We start from the raw sequence: 20873 nt of genomic DNA on the forward strand, positions 1-20873 counted from the left end.
AGTTATATTCAAACCTCACATCTAAGTGTTCATATGTTCCATTTTGGAGAATATAATCCATCACAAAAATTCTATATGGAAAGGTGGTTTACTGATAACATTACATTCACATATGCACAAACAAACTGACTTTTAAATTATTTACAACAGTTAACACTGCACTTAACACTTTAAATTAATGGAATTTTTGTTAACAGATGGAAACACTGACTATCTTGAAGAACTCGGTGGTATGAGGTCACACCACACTCAATGTTTCTGAGTAGGTTAGATGTTTAAGCGTTTGTCCCACAGCTGTCACTGCTATTAGAAGAAGGCAAAGTGGATGCAAGTAGGAAAGATGCTCAGTCCTTTGCCTGTGCTATCACACTGCCTTCTGAACAGAATTGAGATGCTGGAACTCAAATGTTGCTCTTAATTAGACTAAATTCTGAAAACAGACTGAAGTCACTAAAAAACGAGGGTATACTATTTTGCATGCAAGATGACACGAGTGTGATTATATAGCTACTGGATCAAGGCCAATATTGACACAGGCAATAGATGAGAGATAACATGAGAAATTCTTTCAGGCTTCTGAAATAAGATTTTCAAATTCCTGCTCATGCTTTTTTTTCTCCTACTGCTACAATATACAGAATTCATCTCTTTGACCAATGGGCTTAGAAATGTCCACAGGATCCCAAATAATGCATCACCAATACCCTTTACAATAGCATTTAAAATGCTCTTGTTTACAAAGTGAGCATCACATTTGCTTCTTTCAGACCTATATTATGCTGCTGATTTGCATTTGTCATGAGGTAAGTGAAACACTCATCCCAGTTTCTACTTCTTATATGTATATACATATATACATAGCTTATCAATTTATAGCAGAAATTCTTTCACTACTTGTATCTTAGTGCATAATTCTCCACTTAGTGTGATTGGATTGCACAGAATTCCTACTAAGTCATTCTTCAGACTAAAACTCATCCATTTCATTACATAGGATACATCGATACATCAGTCTTCTGAATAAACAATAATACCTAAATCTCTTTATAGAACAGCTAGACTAGCACTTCTTCTGCCATGCCCACAAGAAAAATTCAAGTAAAAGTTTGTATCAAGATCCAGTATTATTATTTTTCATACTTTCCTTATTTTATTTTCACCATAATTTTTCCTTAAATCTTACTCCTTCAATTTTGCTGAGAAACTGTCTTTAAATACCTGCTATGAGTTAAACAGATCTGCTGCTTTTATTTTGTCCAGGTTTGTAGATAACAGCTAGGATAATATCAATACATCCAAACCAGGTATTATTTATAGGTATCTTATCTTACAAAGAAGACACTATTGAAACTTATAAATAAAACTGCTATTGAAATGACAGGCTTCTAGCTGTCAAAATCAAAACACAGTTAGAACACAAGATGTAACTGAACCATTGTTGTAGCATAAAAAGTTTTGCTGATGTATAGAAGTCTCCCAGGCTTATTTCAGGATTCTTTCTTCATTGTGTTCCAAACCATTTTTGAGTTAAAGACAACCTATTTTCATATCATGCCACTGTTTCTAAGAGTCATTATTTCTTTTGGCCACTTACCATATCTTTAGTCCACACCACCAACAAGGACCAGAGGACATAGTCTTAAACTACCCTAGTGGAGTTTTAGAGTGGATATTAGAAAGAAGTTCTTCAGAGAAAGTGTGATGGGGCATTGGAATGGGCTGCCCAGGGAGGTGTTGTGTGACGGTGTTCACATGGGTCTTAGGATGAGGGAAGAGAAGAGAATGTTGACTCCATGTTTCAGAAGGCTTGATTTATTACTTTATTATATATATTATATTAAAACTATACTAAAAGAATAGAAGAAAGGATGTCATCAGAAGGCTAGCTAAGAATAGAAAAGAAAAGGAGAGGAATGATTACAAAAGCTTGTGTCTCGGACAGAGAGTCTGAGCCAGCTGACTGTGATTGGCCATTAATTAGAAGCTACATGAGACCAATCACAGATGCACCTGTTCCATTCCACAGCAGCAGATAACTATTGTTTACATTTTGTTCCTGAGGCCTCTCAGCTTCTCAGGATAAAAAAATCCTAAAGAAAGGATTCTTCATAAAATGTGTCTGAGACAGTGGTGGAGTCACCTTCCCTAGAGGTATTTAAGAAAAGACTGGACTGGCACTGAGTGCCATGGTCTAGTTGACAAAGCGGTGCTGGGTCACGGGTTGGACCCAATCTCTTAAGGGTTTTTCCAACCTAGCCGATTCTGTGATTCTTTAGAGGAAAACACTTCTAAAAAGAATCCATTGAAGGTTTTCTTTTAGGCTAATTTTGTCCTGGTTTGGACAACTTCCGATTCCTTATTTCCTAGGCTAGCAAAGTTATTATCAACAGCACTTAAAGAGTACTCTGTCTTCACTGTAAAATAAGCATTTGCAGTGATGAGTGTTTTGTTACAGATGCCCAACTAACTGGGTTGTTATTTTATACTTCACAGTAAGAAACGTCAACTCATATCGACAGAGGTGGAAAAGTAAAAGAACACACCTGATCCCAAGTCCTTTTTAGCAGATATACTTCCACCCATTGCAGCAATTACAGCTGCATTTCTTACTTGTTATGTGCTACATAATTCTGACCATTACTAACACCTTCTAAGGAGAATGGCTAAAACTGCTTTTTCACTTTCTGTTGCAAAAAAATTGGTGTTAAGAGATTTTTCCTAAAATATATTAATGTAAAATTCTTCAAGAATGAATGAAGGAAATTCATAGATGCTGGAAGATTTAAAATGTTATTTAATTACTGTAAAAATATATTATAGGCACATTTTTCTATTTCAAGAGTGTCACTTAAAAGTCTAAATGCTTTTTTATGTGATTAGTTGAAAATCCAGTAAATCAAAGCCCACTTCAGTACACTTTTTCACTGCATATTATTTAAACACATTATAAACACAGCTCTAAACACAAACTACTCTTCTGACATCAATTTCTCATGAATTTCAGTTCTATCCTAACAATGCTTTCTATTTTTACTTGACACTGCAGAGTTTTTCTTTGTTTTGTCTTCAGCTATAGATTGATTTTGGGTCAGTTATGTATGGACTTGAATAGCTAAATTAAATCTTTAACTATAATTTCATAAGTAATTACAGAAATAACGTGTTAAAGTACATTTCAGGTGGTAACTAGGAACAAAGAGGAGTCTTTTTAAAGAAAGAAGTTGCAAACATAGAAAAAGGGATATAAAATTGTTGCATTCTCTTGATTCACAGTGCAATCAAGTCTCGTGAACAGCTTGTGCTTACACAGCTACTATAATGCATAATACCAATGCTACTGTCCAATCAAGACTAGAACCAAGAAGTTTAGCTGATGTCAAAAAGTGTGAAGGCTCAAAAGTGACATGCTTTCTTTACTTACTTTACTGTAGTTATTTTTACTTTACAAAATTGCACATAGTGAACAACTTTCAAGGTTAAGTGAATGGCTCTGAGTATACTATTGTCTTTCCTTCCAGCTAAGAATCCAAGCCACCAGAAACAGCTTTATTGAACAGACGTCAAAATGTGGATGTGAATTGCTTTGGATGTGTATTTTGTGTCTGGGTACTATTTGAATTGCTTGCCCTGTGTTTAACTGTGTTTGGTTTGTGCACTTAGCTGACAGAAGATTTGGTTGGACTGTATCTATGTGAACATATGTGAATATATCCTTTTCTTGACAGCCTTGATATAAATTGTGGTTCATCTTGGCATTACTGTGAGGGCTTCAGTGCCTTTTGTTGGGCTAATTTGCAGTGTAGAATCACCTTTTGCAAAATCTGTAGGCAGCCTTTTACATTCAGCATCTCATGTCTGCCTAATAGTGGGTCCTGTTTAGTTTTGTGTGGCTTTGATAATCTGAACCACTGCATGGGATCTTCTAGTCTACCTCTGACTCATCACAGCAGAAGCTTTCAGAACATGTCATAACACACAGGAAGTGAGCCTATTTATAGTGGTGGCCCTCTCTGTGTTCCCAGGCTACATCCCAGAGTTGAATAGTATGTTCTAGGAAAAAATACATATTTCATTTGTGACTGGTACTGGCATGGGCTTTATAAACTGTGTACTTTTGCTTTCCTGCATAATATAATTCAGCAACTTACAGAACAGTTTATCTTTACTCACTTTTTACTATCACAATATGTGGTATTTTTTAAACTTTATTTCTCCTTCTAAAATTGTGTCATCTTGATTTCTCTTAGTATATTTTCTATTGTTTCATTATAATATTTCAGGGGGTTTTGTTGTTTTTTTGTTTTTTTGGGTTTTTTTTCCCCAACATACTAGTTTTCTTTGATATCTTATCTCCCTTTCTACTCAAGCTAGCCTTTCCTCCCATTCTGGCTTGCCACAGTTATTTTAATTATCTTAATTAATTTGTTTAATTAATGAAGTTTGGTTAATCTCATCTTGTCCAGTCAATGTCAGGTTTGGATGTGCACCCATTCTCTTGTTTTCTGTATTCCCATGTTTCTTGTTAAAGGCTTTTCAGGTATTTGTACCTGAACTTCTGAATTTTCTCTTATTGCAATCTACTAAAAATAAGCTGACTTTTAGGACTTTTTGCAAAATTTATCTCTAAACTGAGATATTGCGTTAGGCAAGTGAGGCCATTTGCCCAGTTTGGAAAACTACCAGTCAACTCTTACAGATTTTTCCTGCGTTTCTTGGGAAGAAGTACTTTGCATGTAACACTGATGCTTATTACATGGTCATGAGTTGTTGAGTATGCTCAAATATAAAACAGGCAGACATTTAACCCTTATCTAAAAAAACCACAAAGGGGTTGTTTAAATACTGCCATTAATAATGGATTACCTACCAGTTGTCATTTATTTTTTCCCCTGATATTCCTGAAAAATGGAGGTTTTATACTGTTGGTGGGTAATATCACAGTATTTCATAAGAGTAAGGTTTCAATTGAAAATTACTTATTGAAAAATTAAATTAATTAAATTATTGCTAAGAGAGGGAAGTGTTAGGACTTATTGCAAGGAAACCGTGACTGGGGTAGCTGTGGCATACCTAATTACTTGTAGTTTAGAGTGTAGATACATTCTTAAGTTATAGAGGATGGAGGTGCATAGTGCAGTGTGCTGGAAATAGAGCCAAAGAAATATTTAGATTACACTAAGAAAATTGGCTGCAGAGAATAGCCTAGGAACGGACCTGAAGTCTCTTTTTGACCCTTTTGCAAACAACAGGAAGAGATCCAGCCACTGCCCTGAACTTTAGATCCATTGAATGCAAATAGGCCTCTGCTGATGTCAGCTATACAAATCATAAATATTCTCCTAACTGCAGGAAAAACATGGTGATCATTTAGATGGGTATGGTGCATGCAAAAGAGCTTGTGAAATTCCAAATATTTGAGAGGCGTACTCAAGATAGCAGCTTATTCTTTCACTTCTGACCCCAGATAAACATGTATCTTGTGAATAAATCCACAATGACAATAGCAAGTTAAGAAGAGAGGTAAACATTTTTTCTGTTTCACAAGGGAAAAGACGAGGAGCCAAGGCTTATCATGCCAGAGCAATAGAGAATGTTTCTGCATCACAGATGCTGTCCAGGTAGGACAATTAGGTGCATACTGCAAGGAATTCAAAATACCCAACACACTTTTTCTTTCATGGTTTTCTAAATGTACTTTTTATTTTGTAAATCAGCTATTGCCCTCCCATTTGCATGTTTACTCCTGAAGTTTCAGGGAAATGGTTACTTTCCCCTCCATGTACTAGAATAATTCCTACTATAAACTCGTCTCTGATGGGAACCATTTCCTGCAGGAAGTTCTTGGAAACAATTTGTACTGAGTGAATGACTTTTCAAGCAAGTGCATTCCCTAGGAAATGCATGTCATAGGGCTAAACAAACACAATGGATCATATTCAGTGTCCTTTCAATCTCCTGTGTTGAATCCACTTGAATATCCAACACATTTTAATGGATCGTGTTCTGCTGCTTTACACAGTCCATAACTCCTGGACGGCTGGGAACCAGGTCTCTACTTTCTGTAAACTATTTCATCTCCTCTTTCCTGTCATGGAAAAAACTCTTAATGAGCAATGAATTGCTTTCCAGCTGAAACAGGGCTCATTGTGTAACAGAAATGCTCACCAATAAATGGTAAACCCACCTTTTATTGGAGAAAAACAGCCTTGTTTTAACAACCATCAATTCTGAGAGCTGACAAAGACATGAGAATAAGATGCCAATAGAATGCATGACAAAGACAGGTAGTTTCTACTGCTGTCATTATGAAAATGTGTTATCCACTATCAAGTCCCATTTGCTTTCCCAGTTACAGACAGATTGGCTGAGTTTAAATCTTCAAAGGACACTGGGCATGACTGTTCATGAGCTGGATAGACGTGGCTCTGCATAGCCTCTGGGTCAGAATGACTCTCAGCAGGAAGTGTGTACTCCCCAAGACCAGCCCCTCATCGGTGGGAACGTGGTCTAAAAATCCTTTCTGAAGCTGCACCTGCCTACGGCAAAACCTTCAGTAATAAAAAATACCTTATTCAGTATTAAAAAAATACCTTATTCAGTATTGGTAATACATAATTTTGTTCTACACAAAGACTTTGCATACTGATATTTTCTGAGTTAGTTAGTTGTATCTGATTATTTGATGAATAGCATAGATTAAAGAAATTTACAGACTTTTCACCTTGTTCCTTCCCTGCTTTTCATTTCATGCTGTATGTCTGATCACTTGAATCACACATCAGTTTTTCCATTTCTTGACTAGATAAATGTTAACTTTAAAAGAATAGAATGGTCCATATGGGGTGGTTATTTAAAGTGTGGGGGCATTCCAGGAAATATTTTTAAAGCTTCTTTTTTATGGAGATTTACAAAGCACTGAATACAATCATCTACTAAAACAAACAAATTTAAAACCTGTAGTACTGTGAAAGAGCTACTCTATTTTTTTAACTTCTCCCAGGGTATGCAGCACAAAAAACTGTTTTCCTTTTAAGTATATGGTAGCTTTATACTTAAAAAAGCAGTTAGTAAATAGTTATAAAATGTAATGGATACTGTTCTATTACATTTTACAGTACAAAAATCCAACAAAGGATAAAAATCCACTTGTAATGCATGGAGTATAAGTTATTAAGCTACTCATAGTTGAAATAAAGTTTTTTTTACTATTGTTTGAGTTGGAGCTCCAGCCATGCATGTTTTAGTTTAAAATAATAAGCAGGAAGAGATTATGCATTTGAAATGTTTTTAGCCCCTTTGAATAAGGAAAATAATTATTATATTTTTCAGGTTTTCCTGATTCTCTTGGGCTAGAAAGAAAAAAAGTAAAAGGTTTCTTTTCCTGATGCGGAAGATCACTATTGACATAATGTGAATAAAGATGCTATATTAACTTCCTCCGGCCTGTCGAAATATGCAGTTATTTCCCAGATATCAGTAATAATCATTAAGGCAAGATGCAAAGAGACCACATCCACTGGTGAAGCAGAGCAGAAGTACATATTTATATGTCAATATATATATATATATATAATAATTAAACAACAATATATACAGAAAAAAATATATTTCTGGGAGAATAAAGTATATTTTTTTCTCAATTTAAAAAAATATTTCTGAGATGTAATTTTAAAAGTATTTTAACACTGCCTAGGGAAACACCCACATTTTCAATATAAAATAAGTACATTTTGTGAAAATAAGCCTTTTTAGTTAAATTTATTTGATGGGGTATAAAGATTTTTAATATTGGGAAATAAAAGTTGTCACAGAGGTTTCTGTTATAAAAAAATATGAATGGCATACTTGAGTCTAGAAGTACTTGTCCTCCAAAGATTTTTATATATAATTTTAAATCTCCTGCTAATTTCACTGTTTTCTGACATCAGAGGTATTTTGCCATCTGTGATATAATAACCATTATTCTATAAATAATTCAGCAATAAGCAGTATGGTATTAAATGCAGTGCTGCAATGCATTGGTTTCTCTATCCAAACACTTATACGGGTAAAATTTTGGAAAGAGCTATTTACATTTTTTTTATTATTAACAATGAACATTTAGTCTTTGTTTTTTCTTTTTTAATAAAAGTTATTTGCTATATGAGAAAAGCCAAGCCTCAAGGCTCACCTCTTACAATGGAAAAAAAATCTGTGTTATGGCTCTTGAATTTAAAATATTTGTGTGGGTTTTATTATTATTGTTGTTGCTGCTGTTGTTGTTGTTGTTACTACCATCATTATCATTATTATTATTATTAACATCTACAGAAGATTGAAATAGAGATTTTGCAAAGGCTGCAGGAACTTCAGTTTTATTGGTATAATTATCTCAGTAACACTTTACATACAGAAGCAAGCAGTTTTCTTTCTGAGTGTATTAGCTATGAAATGAAATCTACGTAATTATGGTGCTATTGTTTAAAAATAATGCATCCCTTGCTTTAATATGCATTCCACATGTCAGTTTGAGATGTAAACAGAATACACACTTCCACACTGTGACAGTGAGTCACTGGATGATGTTCAGCTGGTGAAGCCAGAATGACAAACGTGAGTGGAGAAAACACCCCCGGGTCAGCAAGAAGACCAAAGGACCAGCCAGATCCTGGCTCTTACCTGCAGGCTGTTGAAGATGATGAAGAAGACTAACATCCAGAGGTGCCGGTAAGCCATGTGCAGTCCTCCCCACAGCCAGGTGATGGAAATCAGGGCAAAGAGGTACAAGACCAAGGGGATCTCTGCAAACCACAAATACAGAGTTTCAGCTGCTGTGCCGTTGGAAAAAACACTTTTTAAAGAATTACTGACACAGAACATAGTTTTGCTGTGTCTGGCTAACCTCGGAGCTTGTTCTCCAGTGGCGGGCAGCCCTTGTCCTGCTCTAGTTGGGTGGCAGTCCCAGGGCTTTTATGACCCTACCTGGGATCAGAAGACCAGCGGAAGGATGTCTGGGGCAGAACGAGCACAGCCCAGCTCAACAAACCAAGTGGTGGGAAGAGCACACATGAAGTGAAAAAAATATGCTGAACTTTGGAAAAGAATAGAACTCTTGGCAAGCTCTAGAAATTTTGAGAGAAAAATGATTTCTAAGAATTGAGAGGAAAGGGAAAAGAAGAAAAGTATTATGGTGTGTTGGTTTTGCATGGCTTGATTTTTTGTTGAGGAGGGAAGACACCAGCCACAGAAGAAATTTTTCCTGTGGGAAGCTGCTAGAAACTTTCTCTATGCCTGGTAAAGTTAATTGTGGGCTGGGTCTAAAAATAGGCAGGCTGCTTAGCCAATTAAAGTAGTTGGTAATGCCTCTGTGATTACATACTTAAGAAGGAAAAAAAATACACGCAATTCTTCTTTCTTCTCCTCCCAGGAGTGGCAAGGTGGCCACTGGGGGCCTTCCCAGTGTGACTGGGACCATGTGGCCAGGGCCATCTCAGCACAGTCCACAGCAAACTGTGCTTGCTTGGCTGCTTTAACTAGCCATGCTGAGGGCAGAAGGGCAGAGGCAGCAGCAGCAGCTGCTCCTTTCAGTGCCCCACATGAAGAGAGGCGTTGAATGGAGCTGGCACTGTGGCAGCTGGTGCCACCTGTGCTGCGCCGGTGGGGAACACATGGCCAACAGCAAAGGTCATGACAAGCAAATCCCCAATGCAGAGCTTGGATGGAATCAACACTGTAAGAACCTTTCAACTCATAGAACTTGGTAACAACCACACCTACAGACCCCAATTCTTTCCTATGTCAGAGAAAAGGAAAAGGTGAAGACACGAGAACAACATAGGGACACCTAGGTCAGTGAAAGGAGAGAGCAGCAGGAGGTGCTCCAGGCATCAGAGGTGAGATTCTTCTACAAGTCATGGTGAGGACTATAATGAAACAGTTTCCCTGTAATTTGTGAAGTATGTGTGGGGATGCAGAAGTGCACTCACAGCCTGTGAGAAAAGGGTTCATGCTGGGAGCATGTGGAAGCTGAAAAGCTGTAATCTAGTGAGAAACTTGAAGAAAGAAAGAAGACCCTTGCTTCCAGAGATAGAGAAAGAGAATCCCTGCTTTCAAACTAGACAGCTCATCCTTAAAAGACTACATTCCATGAACTAATGACCCATGCAAACAGTTGTGGGAAGACTGCTTTGCCCGTGGGAGGTACTCACTTACAGCAGGTCGGGGGGGGGCTGCTACTCAAGAAAATTAGAACCACGTTAGAGAAGTTACAAAGAACTGTTTCCTGTGAGAAGGACCCCACAACATAACAGAAGAGACTCTTCTTCCTAAGCAAACTGAAGAAAGATTTTTTAAAAATAACAGATGGAATAAAAAACTGACTAAAAAAACTGTTTTGTCTCCCTGCATTGTCACTGGAAAGGAAGGAAGAGCTGGAGTGGGGTGGAGAAAGGGTGTTCTAAAGGTTTAGTTTGCATTCTCCTCTTTTAATTTTGTTAATATTTTTTTTTCTTTTTGTCTTTTAAGTTTTGAGCCTATTTTGCCCTTAAAGTGTTTCCTCCTAATCCTTATCTCACACCATAAGCCTTTTGAGTTTTTTTCTTTCCCCCTCCTCTGCTCAACTATAACAGAGGACAATGAGTGAATGGTTTTTCATGCCTGGCATCTAGCCAGTTCCAAACCATGACACATGGATACATAAGTGGTCTCAGCTCTGGCCACTTACAGGATTGTAGGAAATTATAAGAATAGCTTATTCTTTGATTTGTTGTTATTTTCCCTTTCAAGTCAAACATAAGACATCAGACCCCAAAAAACTTAGAGTGACAACTTCCTCTCAGCCCAAGACCCACAAGATAGACTTTGAATCAGTTAACTTCATTCATCTACAAAAATATGTGCAGAATCTGTCCTTAAGGATGCACACATTTTCCATTTTATGTTCTCCACTGTATTTATAGCATAAAAGACTTACGGAATGCTGGCAGGAAGATGTCTGCCTGGACAAAGTTTGAAATAAGGAAAACAAAAGTAAATTTTCACCTCCACATGTTCTCCAGAAACTGAAAAGAACCAGCCCCTGTGTTACCATGTTTGCAGCAGAATTCAAAGTCCATATTTGCCAGTTCTGCACGCTGCTTGGCCAGACATTGCCCCTCTCCACATTAGTTATGAAGCATCAACAAAGAATAGGTATGTGTTCCTACAGGCATTGCTCCAGAAACAGCAGTTTGTGAGCCCTTTAGTAATTTTTTTTTAATATTGTACAAACAGTAAGGGCCTTCTGAATGTAGGCAATACCCCACATCACACAGACATAACATTTTAACAAGAAAAACTGTAAAGATACTGGCTTTTTGCCGCATACTGAATATTGGTACAGTTTATGGTTCTGTTCTTTTTTTTCTTCATTGCTAATAATTGCCTAATTATCAGTATTGCAAAGACCTAATACAGAGTTGAAATTGCGGCATCATTTAAAGCCTTGGATCTTCAAGTTCTGTATACCCATTTGTTGGCTTTTGGTCCAACAAAAGCTCAATAATTAGAGCAAACATATGAGAAAAAAGCAACAAGTTCTTTTATGTTCATAAAATCAGAATTGCACAAAGAGAATGCTAATAAATAGTCTTGATACAGACCAAAATAGTATAACTATTTGCAGTTTTCTTAATATGAATATAAAACCAACAGCCCACTCCCAAAGAAACCCCAAAGGGTTATTCTGAGCAGATGAACTTTCCCTGCTATGACTTTTACTAGAAGTCCAAGTGGGTTATCTACCAAAGATAAACATTTGTGGATAAGATTTATGATGTGGAGAAGCCAGCTCAAAATTACTGTGATGTAACTGAGACACTGACAAGAAGTTCTGTTGGGTATTATATAATCCAATCATGCTGGTCCCCATTTTTGGTATACTTATCACACTGTTTTATAATACTACAAGTGATGGAAGATTTTATTTAAACAACAGGTAGTCCACACCCTCTTTAAATACATATAAATGTATATATACATGCATTTATCATTGTCCTGACTGTTCCTGACTTTTCTTGAAATATGTCCCTATTTCCTTACTATAAGCTTAAGAAAAACTGACAGCATTGACAAATTCAATACAGATAAATGCAGTTTATGCAGCTCTAGTTGCAGCTTGTTAGAGCTTGAAAACTTACCATAGTCCAGCTTGATATTTACCTAGGTGAAATTGTATACATTCAATTTACCAAATAACTAGAAGTGTCCCCTGTTAGTCATGCCTTCATTGTTGAGAAAAGATAATTTTAATCTGTAAAATTAAATTTCTGTTCAGAGGGCTGCAATACGTTTAATAAGTTGTTAAGGGTAATAAAATTGTAGTTTACTACAGTAGGAGAGTCCCTAGAGTAAACACAAGATTTTGGAAGTTATTCACACAAAAACAATGTGAGAGAAACTTTTAAATTCTCAAACTGTGAGAATTTGAAAGATAGGCTGCAGTATTTTCATTATGAATGTGGATTAGATTACGAAATTTATAATCCAGGAAAAATATGAGGATGATGGAAAAATTTAGTCACCTCATCAAGAACCTAAAAGGAACTGTACTGGGTATATAAAAAGTTTGGCCTTGCCTTTAAGAAGGGCCAAAAAAGTTGGATGGATATAATACTTCTCCCAGCAATTCTTCCATTTACAACTCAGGAGCTTCCCTAAACAGACACAGGGCTTTTCTCCCTATTTAGTAATCTTCAGGGGACTTTTATTTCACAAAATCACACTAAACTTCGTAAGTTCAGAAGAATTATCAGAAGAATAAGGAACTCTACAGTAACATCATAAGAGTCAGGTAATAAAATGCCAGATTGTCCAGCTGAAAAAGCTGTGAGCCTTGTGCTTGGTTTCCTTACAGTAGAAACAACAAGAAACAATAGGAAACAAAACATGAAACATTTCCAACCAGTTATGACTTCACCTACAGTGTTTTTAAGTTTGCAACAAATGAATCCCTTACAATTCTTTATTTCTGAAATAAACCTCACAAAGAAGAGGAAGACTGGTGACAGTTTAAAGTTTCATTCTCTGTTGCATTCTAAGGCATCTGGAGATGTCCCTGTTCATTGCAGAGAGGTTTGATTCTATGACCTTTAAAAGGCCCTTTCAACCCAAGCCATTCTATGATTCCATGGTTTGTAATGACCTACTGAGAAAAATAATTTCATTATCTCCTATGAATGCACCCAAACCTACTGCAACCTGAGCAGGCTGCTTACTGATATCCACAAAGAAGTTCAACCCCATAGGTCTGTGGTTCCAGTGAGCCCCGGCATGCTTCTTCAGAAATAAGAACTGCAACACTTGTCACACTTCTGTGCCTGAAAGGATTGCACAAGTGGTGATAGATACTAAATTTTAGAACCTGGGATGAAACTGCCTAAAAAAAAGAGAAAAATTATTTCTCAGTACCAAGTGTATCCTGTCCATCAACTTAGTATGCATGAAACACCTCTTTTGGAAACCATGGGAAGGGGATGTCTGCCAGCCTCTGCATCTGAGAATACTAAGAGCCATGTGGCCTCTTGGTAGTCCAAGACTGGGAGGACCAGCAGCATTGAAGAATAAAGAAGTGGAAGCAACTGTGAAGATGGAAAAGAAGATGAGGAGGAGCCTCACACCATGACGCACTGTCATACTTTCAATGGCTCACCTAACTGCAAGTTGAAGATTGAGGTGGATTCAAACATGGCACTGTAACTTCACTAATGAAGTGACCGTTCCCATGCTTAACCTCTCATCCCTGTGTAGTGCCTATTGATTATGAATTAATAGCTTGATGCTGTCTACTACAACCTATTTTACCAGGCAGAGAGGAAGCAACAGAAAACCTCCTGTACAATTTCAGGCAGTGACTGCTCATGGTGCATAGTGAAAAATTATTGGAAAATGCCTTCCTGTTAAAAGGGGCTTTTCTCTTTAAAGTGAGGAAAAGCAATGGGCAAGCACTTAGAACATCTACTAACTGAATTACCAATAACTCACTTAAACAAAGGCATCAAAAACAGAAGTCCTTCCTTCCTTCCTTCCTTCCTTCCTTCCTTCCTTCCTTCCTTCCTTCCTTCCTTCCTTCCTTCCTTCCTTCCTTCCTTCCTTCCTTCCTTCCTTCCTTCCTTCCTTCCTTCCTTCCTTCCTTCCTTCCTTCCTTCCTTCCTGCCTTCCTTCCTTCCTTCCTTCCTTCCTTCCGACACTTCCTTCCGACACTTCCTTCCGACACTTCCTTCCGACACTTCCTTCCTTCCTTCCTTCCGACACTTCCTTCCTTCCTTCCTTCCTTCCTTCCTTCCTTCCTTCCTTCCTTCCTTCCTTCCTTCCTTCCTTCCTTCCTTCCTTCCTTCCTTCCTTCCTTCCTTCCTTCCTTCCTTCCTTCCGACACTTCCTTCCGACACTTCCTTCCGACACTTCCTTCCGACACTTCCTTCCGACACTTCCTTCCTTCCTTCCTTCCTTCCTTCCTTCCTTCCTTCCTTCCTTCCTTCCTTCCTTCCTTCCTTCCTTCCGACACTTCCTTCCTTACTTCCTTCCGACACTTCCTTCCGACACTTCCTTCCGACACTTCCTTCCTTCCTTCCTTCCTTCCTTCCTTCCTTCCTTCCTTCCTTCCTTCCTTCCTTCCTTCCTTCCTTCCTTCCTTCCTTCCTTCCTTCCTTCCTTCCTTCCTTCCTTCCTTCCTTCCTTCCTTCCTTCCTTCCTTCCTTCCTTCCTTCCTTCCGACACTTCCTTCCGACACTTCCTTCCGACACTTCCTTCCGACACTTCCTTCCTTCTGACACTTCCTTCCTTCCTTCCGACACTTCCTTCCTTCCTTCCTTCCTTCCTTCCTTCCTTCCTTCCTTCCTTCCTTCCTTCCTTCCTTCCTTCCTTCCTTCCTTCCTTCCTTCCTTCCTTCCTTCCTTCCTTCCTTCCTTCCTTCCGACACTTCCTTCCGACACTTCCTTCCGACACTTCCTTCCGACACTTCCTTCCTTCCGACACTTCCTTCCTTCCGACACTTCCTTCCGACACTTCCTTCCTTCCTTCCTTCCTTCCTTCCTTCCTTCCTTCCTTCCTTCCTTCCTTCCTTCCTTCCTTCCTTCCTTCCTTCCTTCCTTCCTTCCTTCCTTCCTTCCTTCCTTCCTTCCTTCCTTCCTTCCTTCCTTCCTTCCTTCCTTCCTTCCTTCCTTCCTTCCTTCCTTCCTTCCTTCCTCCTGACACTCCCTTCCGCCACTTCCTTCCACCACTTCCGACACTTCCTTCCGACACTTCCTTCCGACACTTCCTTCCGACACTTCCTTCCGACACTTCCTTCCGACACTTCCTTCCTTCTGACACTTCCTTCCTTCCTTCCGACACTTCCTTCCGACACTTCCTTCCTTCCTTCCTTCCTTCCTTCCTTCCTTCCTTCCTTCCTTCCTTCCTTCCTTCCTTCCTTCCTTCCTTCCTTCCTTCCTTCCTTCCTTCCTTCCTTCCTTCCTTCCTTCCTTCCTTCCTTCCTTCCTTCCTTCCTTCCGACACTTCCTTCCTTCCTTCCTTCCTTCCTTCCTTCCTTCCTTCCTTCCTTCCTTCCTTCCTTCCTTCCTTCCTTCCTTCCGACACTTCCTTCCTTCCTTCCTTCCTTCCTTCCTTCCTTCCTTCCTTCCTTCCTTCCTTCCTTCCTTCCTTCCTTCCTTCCTTCCTTCCTTCCTTCCTTCCTTCCTTCCTTCCTTCCTTCCTTCCTTCCTTCCTTCCTTCCTTCCTTCCGACACTTCCTTCCGACACTTCCTTCCGACACTTCCTTCCGACACTTCCTTCCGACACTTCCTTCCGACACTTCCTTCCGACACTTCCTTCCGACACTTCCTTCCTTCTGACACTTCCTTCCTTCCTTCCGACACTTCCTTCCTTCCTTCCTTCCTTCCTTCCTTCCTTCCTTCCTTCCTTCCTTCCTTCCTTCCTTCCTTCCTTCCTTCCTTCCTTCCTTCCTTCCTTCCTTCCTTCCTTCCTTCCTTCCTTCCTTCCTTCCTTCCTTCCTTCCTTCCTTCCTTCCTTCCTTCCTTCCTTCCTTCCGACACTTCCTTCCTTCCTTCCTTCCTTCCTTCCTTCCTTCCTTCCTTCCTTCCTTCCTTCCTTCCTTCCTTCCTTCCTTCCTTCCTTCCTTCCTTCCTTCCTTCCTTCCTTCCTTCCTTCCTTCCTTCCTTCCTTCCTTCCTTCCTTCCTTCCTTCCTTCCGACACTTCCTTCCGACACTTCCTTCCGACACTTCCTTCCGACACTTCCTTCCTTCCTTCCTTCCGACACTTCCTTCCTTCCTTCCTTCCTTCCTTCCGACACTTCCTTCCTTCCGACACTTCCTTCCTTCTGACACTTCCTTCCTTCCTTCCTTCCTTCCTTCCTTCCTTCCTTCCTTCCTTCCTTCCTTCCTTCCTTCCTTCCTTCCTTCCTTCCTTCCTTCCTTCCTTCCTTCCTTCCTTCCTTCCTTCCTTCCTTCCTTCCTTCCTTCCTTCCTTCCTTCCTTCCTTCCTTCCTTCCTTCCTTCCTTCCTTCCTTCCTTCCTTCCTTCCTTCCTTCCTTCCTTCCTTCCTTCCTTCCTCCTGACACTCCCTTCCGCCACTTCCTTCCACCACTTCCGACACTTCCTTCCGACACTTCCTTCCTTCCGACACTTCCTCCCGACACTTCCGACACTTCCTTCCTTCCGACACTTCCTTCCGACACTTCCTTCCTTCCCTCTTTCTGCCACTTCCTTCCACCACTTCCTTTTTTCCCTGATACCCTGATATTGGACAGAACAACAAGTCTGAGCAATGAAAAATGTTAAACTAAATATAAATTAAGAAAACTGAAAATTATTAAATAATATTAATGCTTTGATGATATTGCAGAATATGTCTTTGCAGAAAATATCTACATTATTTAACTGTGGAAAATAAAGCATGAACTGTGCATTGAAAATGTATTGAAATGTCTGTATTATCACGACCATGTTGGTCCATATTATTTTCCCATTTTCTTTATTCTTTTTAATAAATAGGAAATTCAATAAAAGAGGCAATTGAATAATACAGCTTTAATTGTATTCTGAGTTTACATATAAATATTTACTCTTGTAAATAGTGTCCTCTCCTTAGGCTGGCTGTTAAACTGCAACTGATAATGCAACCTTTATATCTTTTAACAGATTTTAGCTAAACATGATGATCTACTGCAAAACCTGAAAAGTCTTTATAAACGTTTTTTTTTCCAGAAGACTGGGGAGAGTGTGTTGCTTCACAGAATTTCAACAAGTTGTGGGAGACCTAAATTAGTAAAATATTTACAGGCCATTGCTTAAGAAGTCACCAGTTAAACTTCGCAATGTAAATATAAATATGCCACAACAACATTTTTTTAAAATAAGCTTGAAAAACAGTGTTCCAAATCCCGCTGGCTTGGTTTTCAATTGTTTTTGACAGCTTCAGTTAAAAAAAAAAAAAAAAAAAAAAAGGGGGGGGGGGTGGTAACAGGATTTTGTGGCCCAAATAATAAAACAAAACAAAAAAACAAATCGGGTTCCTCTCCTCTCATAAAGTTCAAAGAAGGAAATACACCACCAAGAAAATGCAATCAATGAATCATAACAAAACCACTGAATCCTGACTGGGAATGTTAAATGTGCAGAATTTAACGCTACCAGATACTGAAGACAAGAAAACTAGTAGATGCCTGTCCATGAAATTGAACTGGAAAAAACTGTTCATTGATAGTTTGTTGAAGTAGGAAGTAAAAAATGTGCCAAAATATTTTGTTCATTTGTATTTTTTGATCTGCCAATCCTTGTAGCAAGGAAAATTTTGAAATTAAAGTACACTTTCTTAAAGAAAAGCAAATGTTCCATTAAGTATAACAAATACATCTCTGCTTCAAAATCATAAAAGACTAGCCTCTCTAACCTTTTCACTAAATCTCAGGGTTTTGGCAAACTTTCACATACAACTTTAAGACACCTAGTGTTATAATAAAAGGGGAAAAATAGGGCCTTGTATCATAGTTTATGCCATTACTGTTATGCAGGGAACATGGCACATCCCAGAAAATTAGCAAATCAACAGAATAAAGAAAAATATGATCCTACTTATTTCCACATAAAATTATTGAAATGCACAGTTGCAAAATATTAAATGAGTGTTAAAATTACAACTGTGCAGTCACAGACCATGGATGTGAGCTTGCTTCTGCAGACTTCTTTGAAGGAAAAAAGGTAATTTAGACATGTGAAGCATAGTGCAAGCAATCTCAATTACACGAGTGAAGAGGATACATTTATGTTATTACCTTATTCAGATCTTAGTTCTTTATTTCAGCATCTAATTATGCTTGTGCATTTTGTCCTAATAGAATTTGTAAAAAATCTTGAAGGCAAAGATTTGTTTTTCTCCCAGTCACAAAAAAGAAAAGCTCCTGGAGCATCACGAAGAATAAAATATTACATACAGTGTGTGTGCTGAATATTGTGAATGCATATATCTCTTAGTTGGTGTAGGCAGACTATTTAGCATGTTCTGTTGTGACTAGGAATTGCAAACTGCTAACACATTAAATATATTTGGAGACTGGAACTAGATGATCTTCAAAGTCCCTTCCAGCCCCAACGATTCTATGATTTCATATGAAAGAAATTTATACAAAGGAAGATGAAAGTAGGAGTTAAAGTTTTGCAACTAAACATCCAAGGCATTATTCATGAATTTCTATTTTGACAACATGAAGTTTTAATCTTTACCCTGATTCTGGCACTTTTACAATTATAGTATTTGATTCAGGTAAGTTGTACTGCATATTTATGAGCAGGGCATGCCAGTGAAAATTATGTAAGTTCAAGATTCATTCAATAAATTAAGCTTATCTATTTACAATTATCAGGGAGGGAACAATCAAGTTGTTCTGTTACATTTTTAAATCTTTTTGTGAAATTAGGAAAGGTTAGCAAACAGAAAACAAAACAATTTATATTGGATTGCTGTCCTGTTACTATTCATTTTCTGTATTTGCATATTAGGACCTGTCACTAGTGGGTTTTCATAGGGCTCCATCCTCAGCCTGTGCTCTTTAACATCTTCATAAGTTACTTAGACACAGGATTGGAAGGAACACTAAGCAAGGTCACAGATAATACAAATGTGGGAGGATCTGTTGACTCTTGAAGGCAGGGAGGCCCTGCAGAGACACCTCAGCCAGCCACAGGAGTGGGCAATCACCAACCACAACAAGTTCAGTAAAGGAAAGTGCCAGATTCTGCATTGGGGTGGGGCAACCCTGGATAGATGGACAGACAGATTAGGGAATGAGATGCTGGAAAGCATGCCATGGAAAGGGACCCGAGTTCTTGGTCAAATAAAAGCTGAATATAGTCACCAGTGCCCTGGCAGCCAGGAAGGCCAATGGTGTCCTGTGATGCAAACTTAAATATTAGTTAGCCCAAAGGTGTTTATCCAATGAATGCTCTGACTTGGCTCCTGTCAAGGCTAACTTTTGAGAAGGTAGTTTCTATTATAGGAGGACAGTCAGCCAACAGAACATGTTTGCTGAAAGGCTGGCAAACAGAATCTGTACAAAGTGAGGACTCTTTTTAAGCAAACTCAATGCCTACTTCTGAATGACTACAGAGATAGTATTCCTTGAAAATCATCTTTCCCAGTTTTTTCAGCCTTTCACACTTTTCTTTCCAATATTCACTTTTGAGAAGGAAAAGCTGACTGCCCTAAGAGATAACTAATTCTTGACTCTCCCACTGCCCTTTCTTGAGCCCTCTATTGTCAAGGAAAATTCTCTGAGCTAAGTAAACTATATCCATCACCATGAAAACCAACATGACCAGTAACAGAAATTCTGGAACAGTAAAAAAGGGCATGAGAGGGAAAACTCACATATTTGCTGCTGCAGACAGGGTAATGAGAAGTGTGCATATTGCTCAAATTAAGGTTTGGCTAGCCTATTTACTTGTGTTTATTGTACACTAAAACCTTGATTTAATCATATTCTTTTACAATGATAATCTAGTCACAGTAAAGAGTATAAACACCTAGGAAGATCACAGACCACTGCCAAAGGAATTGGCACCAATCACTAAAAGAGATTTTTCCTGGGCTAGCTGTCTATACCATAGTTGGGCTATGGTATTTTCTTGAAACTACCAGAATAGGGTACAAGAGGTAAGAATTTACTTAAGGGTACCTAGGAAGAATATATGCATGACAGAAAAGGAGGTACAATTTAAAAAGTGCATTGTACAAATAAAAGTAATAGACCCTCCAATTATACCCTATAGTTTTCCAAGAAAATATTTATCTGTCTAGAAACAGATCATCTTTGCAGCTACCAAATGTTTTCTTTTAAACATGTACGGTGAAACCCAGCATTGTTATTCTGCTCTCAGGAAAGAAAAAATACACAGGAGTCTCCTTTAGTGTGGGTAGTAACAAACTCTGCTCATAGGACAGAAAAAAGTAGTAAACCACCATGCTACTACCTAAGTTCAGTAAGATGTTTTACAGAATTTACAGAATTTATTCAAATAGCTGTAGAAGAACAACATGATGGCTGTCTATAAGGGAGTGGATGTATTAGTAGAAAAGGGAAGAGCAACTGATGTCTTCTGTCCTGAATTCTCTAAGGCATAGATAAACTGTTGCTTGGAGGCTCCACCTTTCCTCTGGTTTTGGATGAAACAGAGAGATGGCATATTCATATTTTATGGCATATTCATTGTCAAAAGAAAACAGAAAAGATACTGTATGTCTGTGCAACTTTAGGAGGCAACATTACGAATAGGCTTTCCTAACACATAGTGTCTCGTAAGTCAGAACTCGGTGCAGGTATAATCCAAGACCTCTTCTATGTTTCAAAAGTAAAATACCATCATGAAAC

The 20873-nt window shown here is 38.4% G+C and overlaps 1 protein-coding gene across 1 annotated transcript in view; it reads right to left on the reverse strand.

Moving 5' to 3' along the window:
- The window catches only part of ADGRV1 (adhesion G protein-coupled receptor V1), a 275529-nt gene that overhangs the window by 25491 nt on the left and 229165 nt on the right, over positions 1-20873 (reverse strand). Inside the window, exon 88 of the mRNA XM_063181284.1 lies at positions 8659-8780. Within this exon, the coding sequence (XP_063037354.1) occupies positions 8659-8780 (122 nt within the window). The remainder of the gene's footprint in view (positions 1-8658; positions 8781-20873) is intronic.

Source organism: Melospiza melodia, chromosome Z (genome assembly GCF_035770615.1).
Source record: "Melospiza melodia melodia isolate bMelMel2 chromosome Z, bMelMel2.pri, whole genome shotgun sequence".
Taxonomy (NCBI): domain Eukaryota; kingdom Metazoa; phylum Chordata; class Aves; order Passeriformes; family Passerellidae; genus Melospiza; species Melospiza melodia.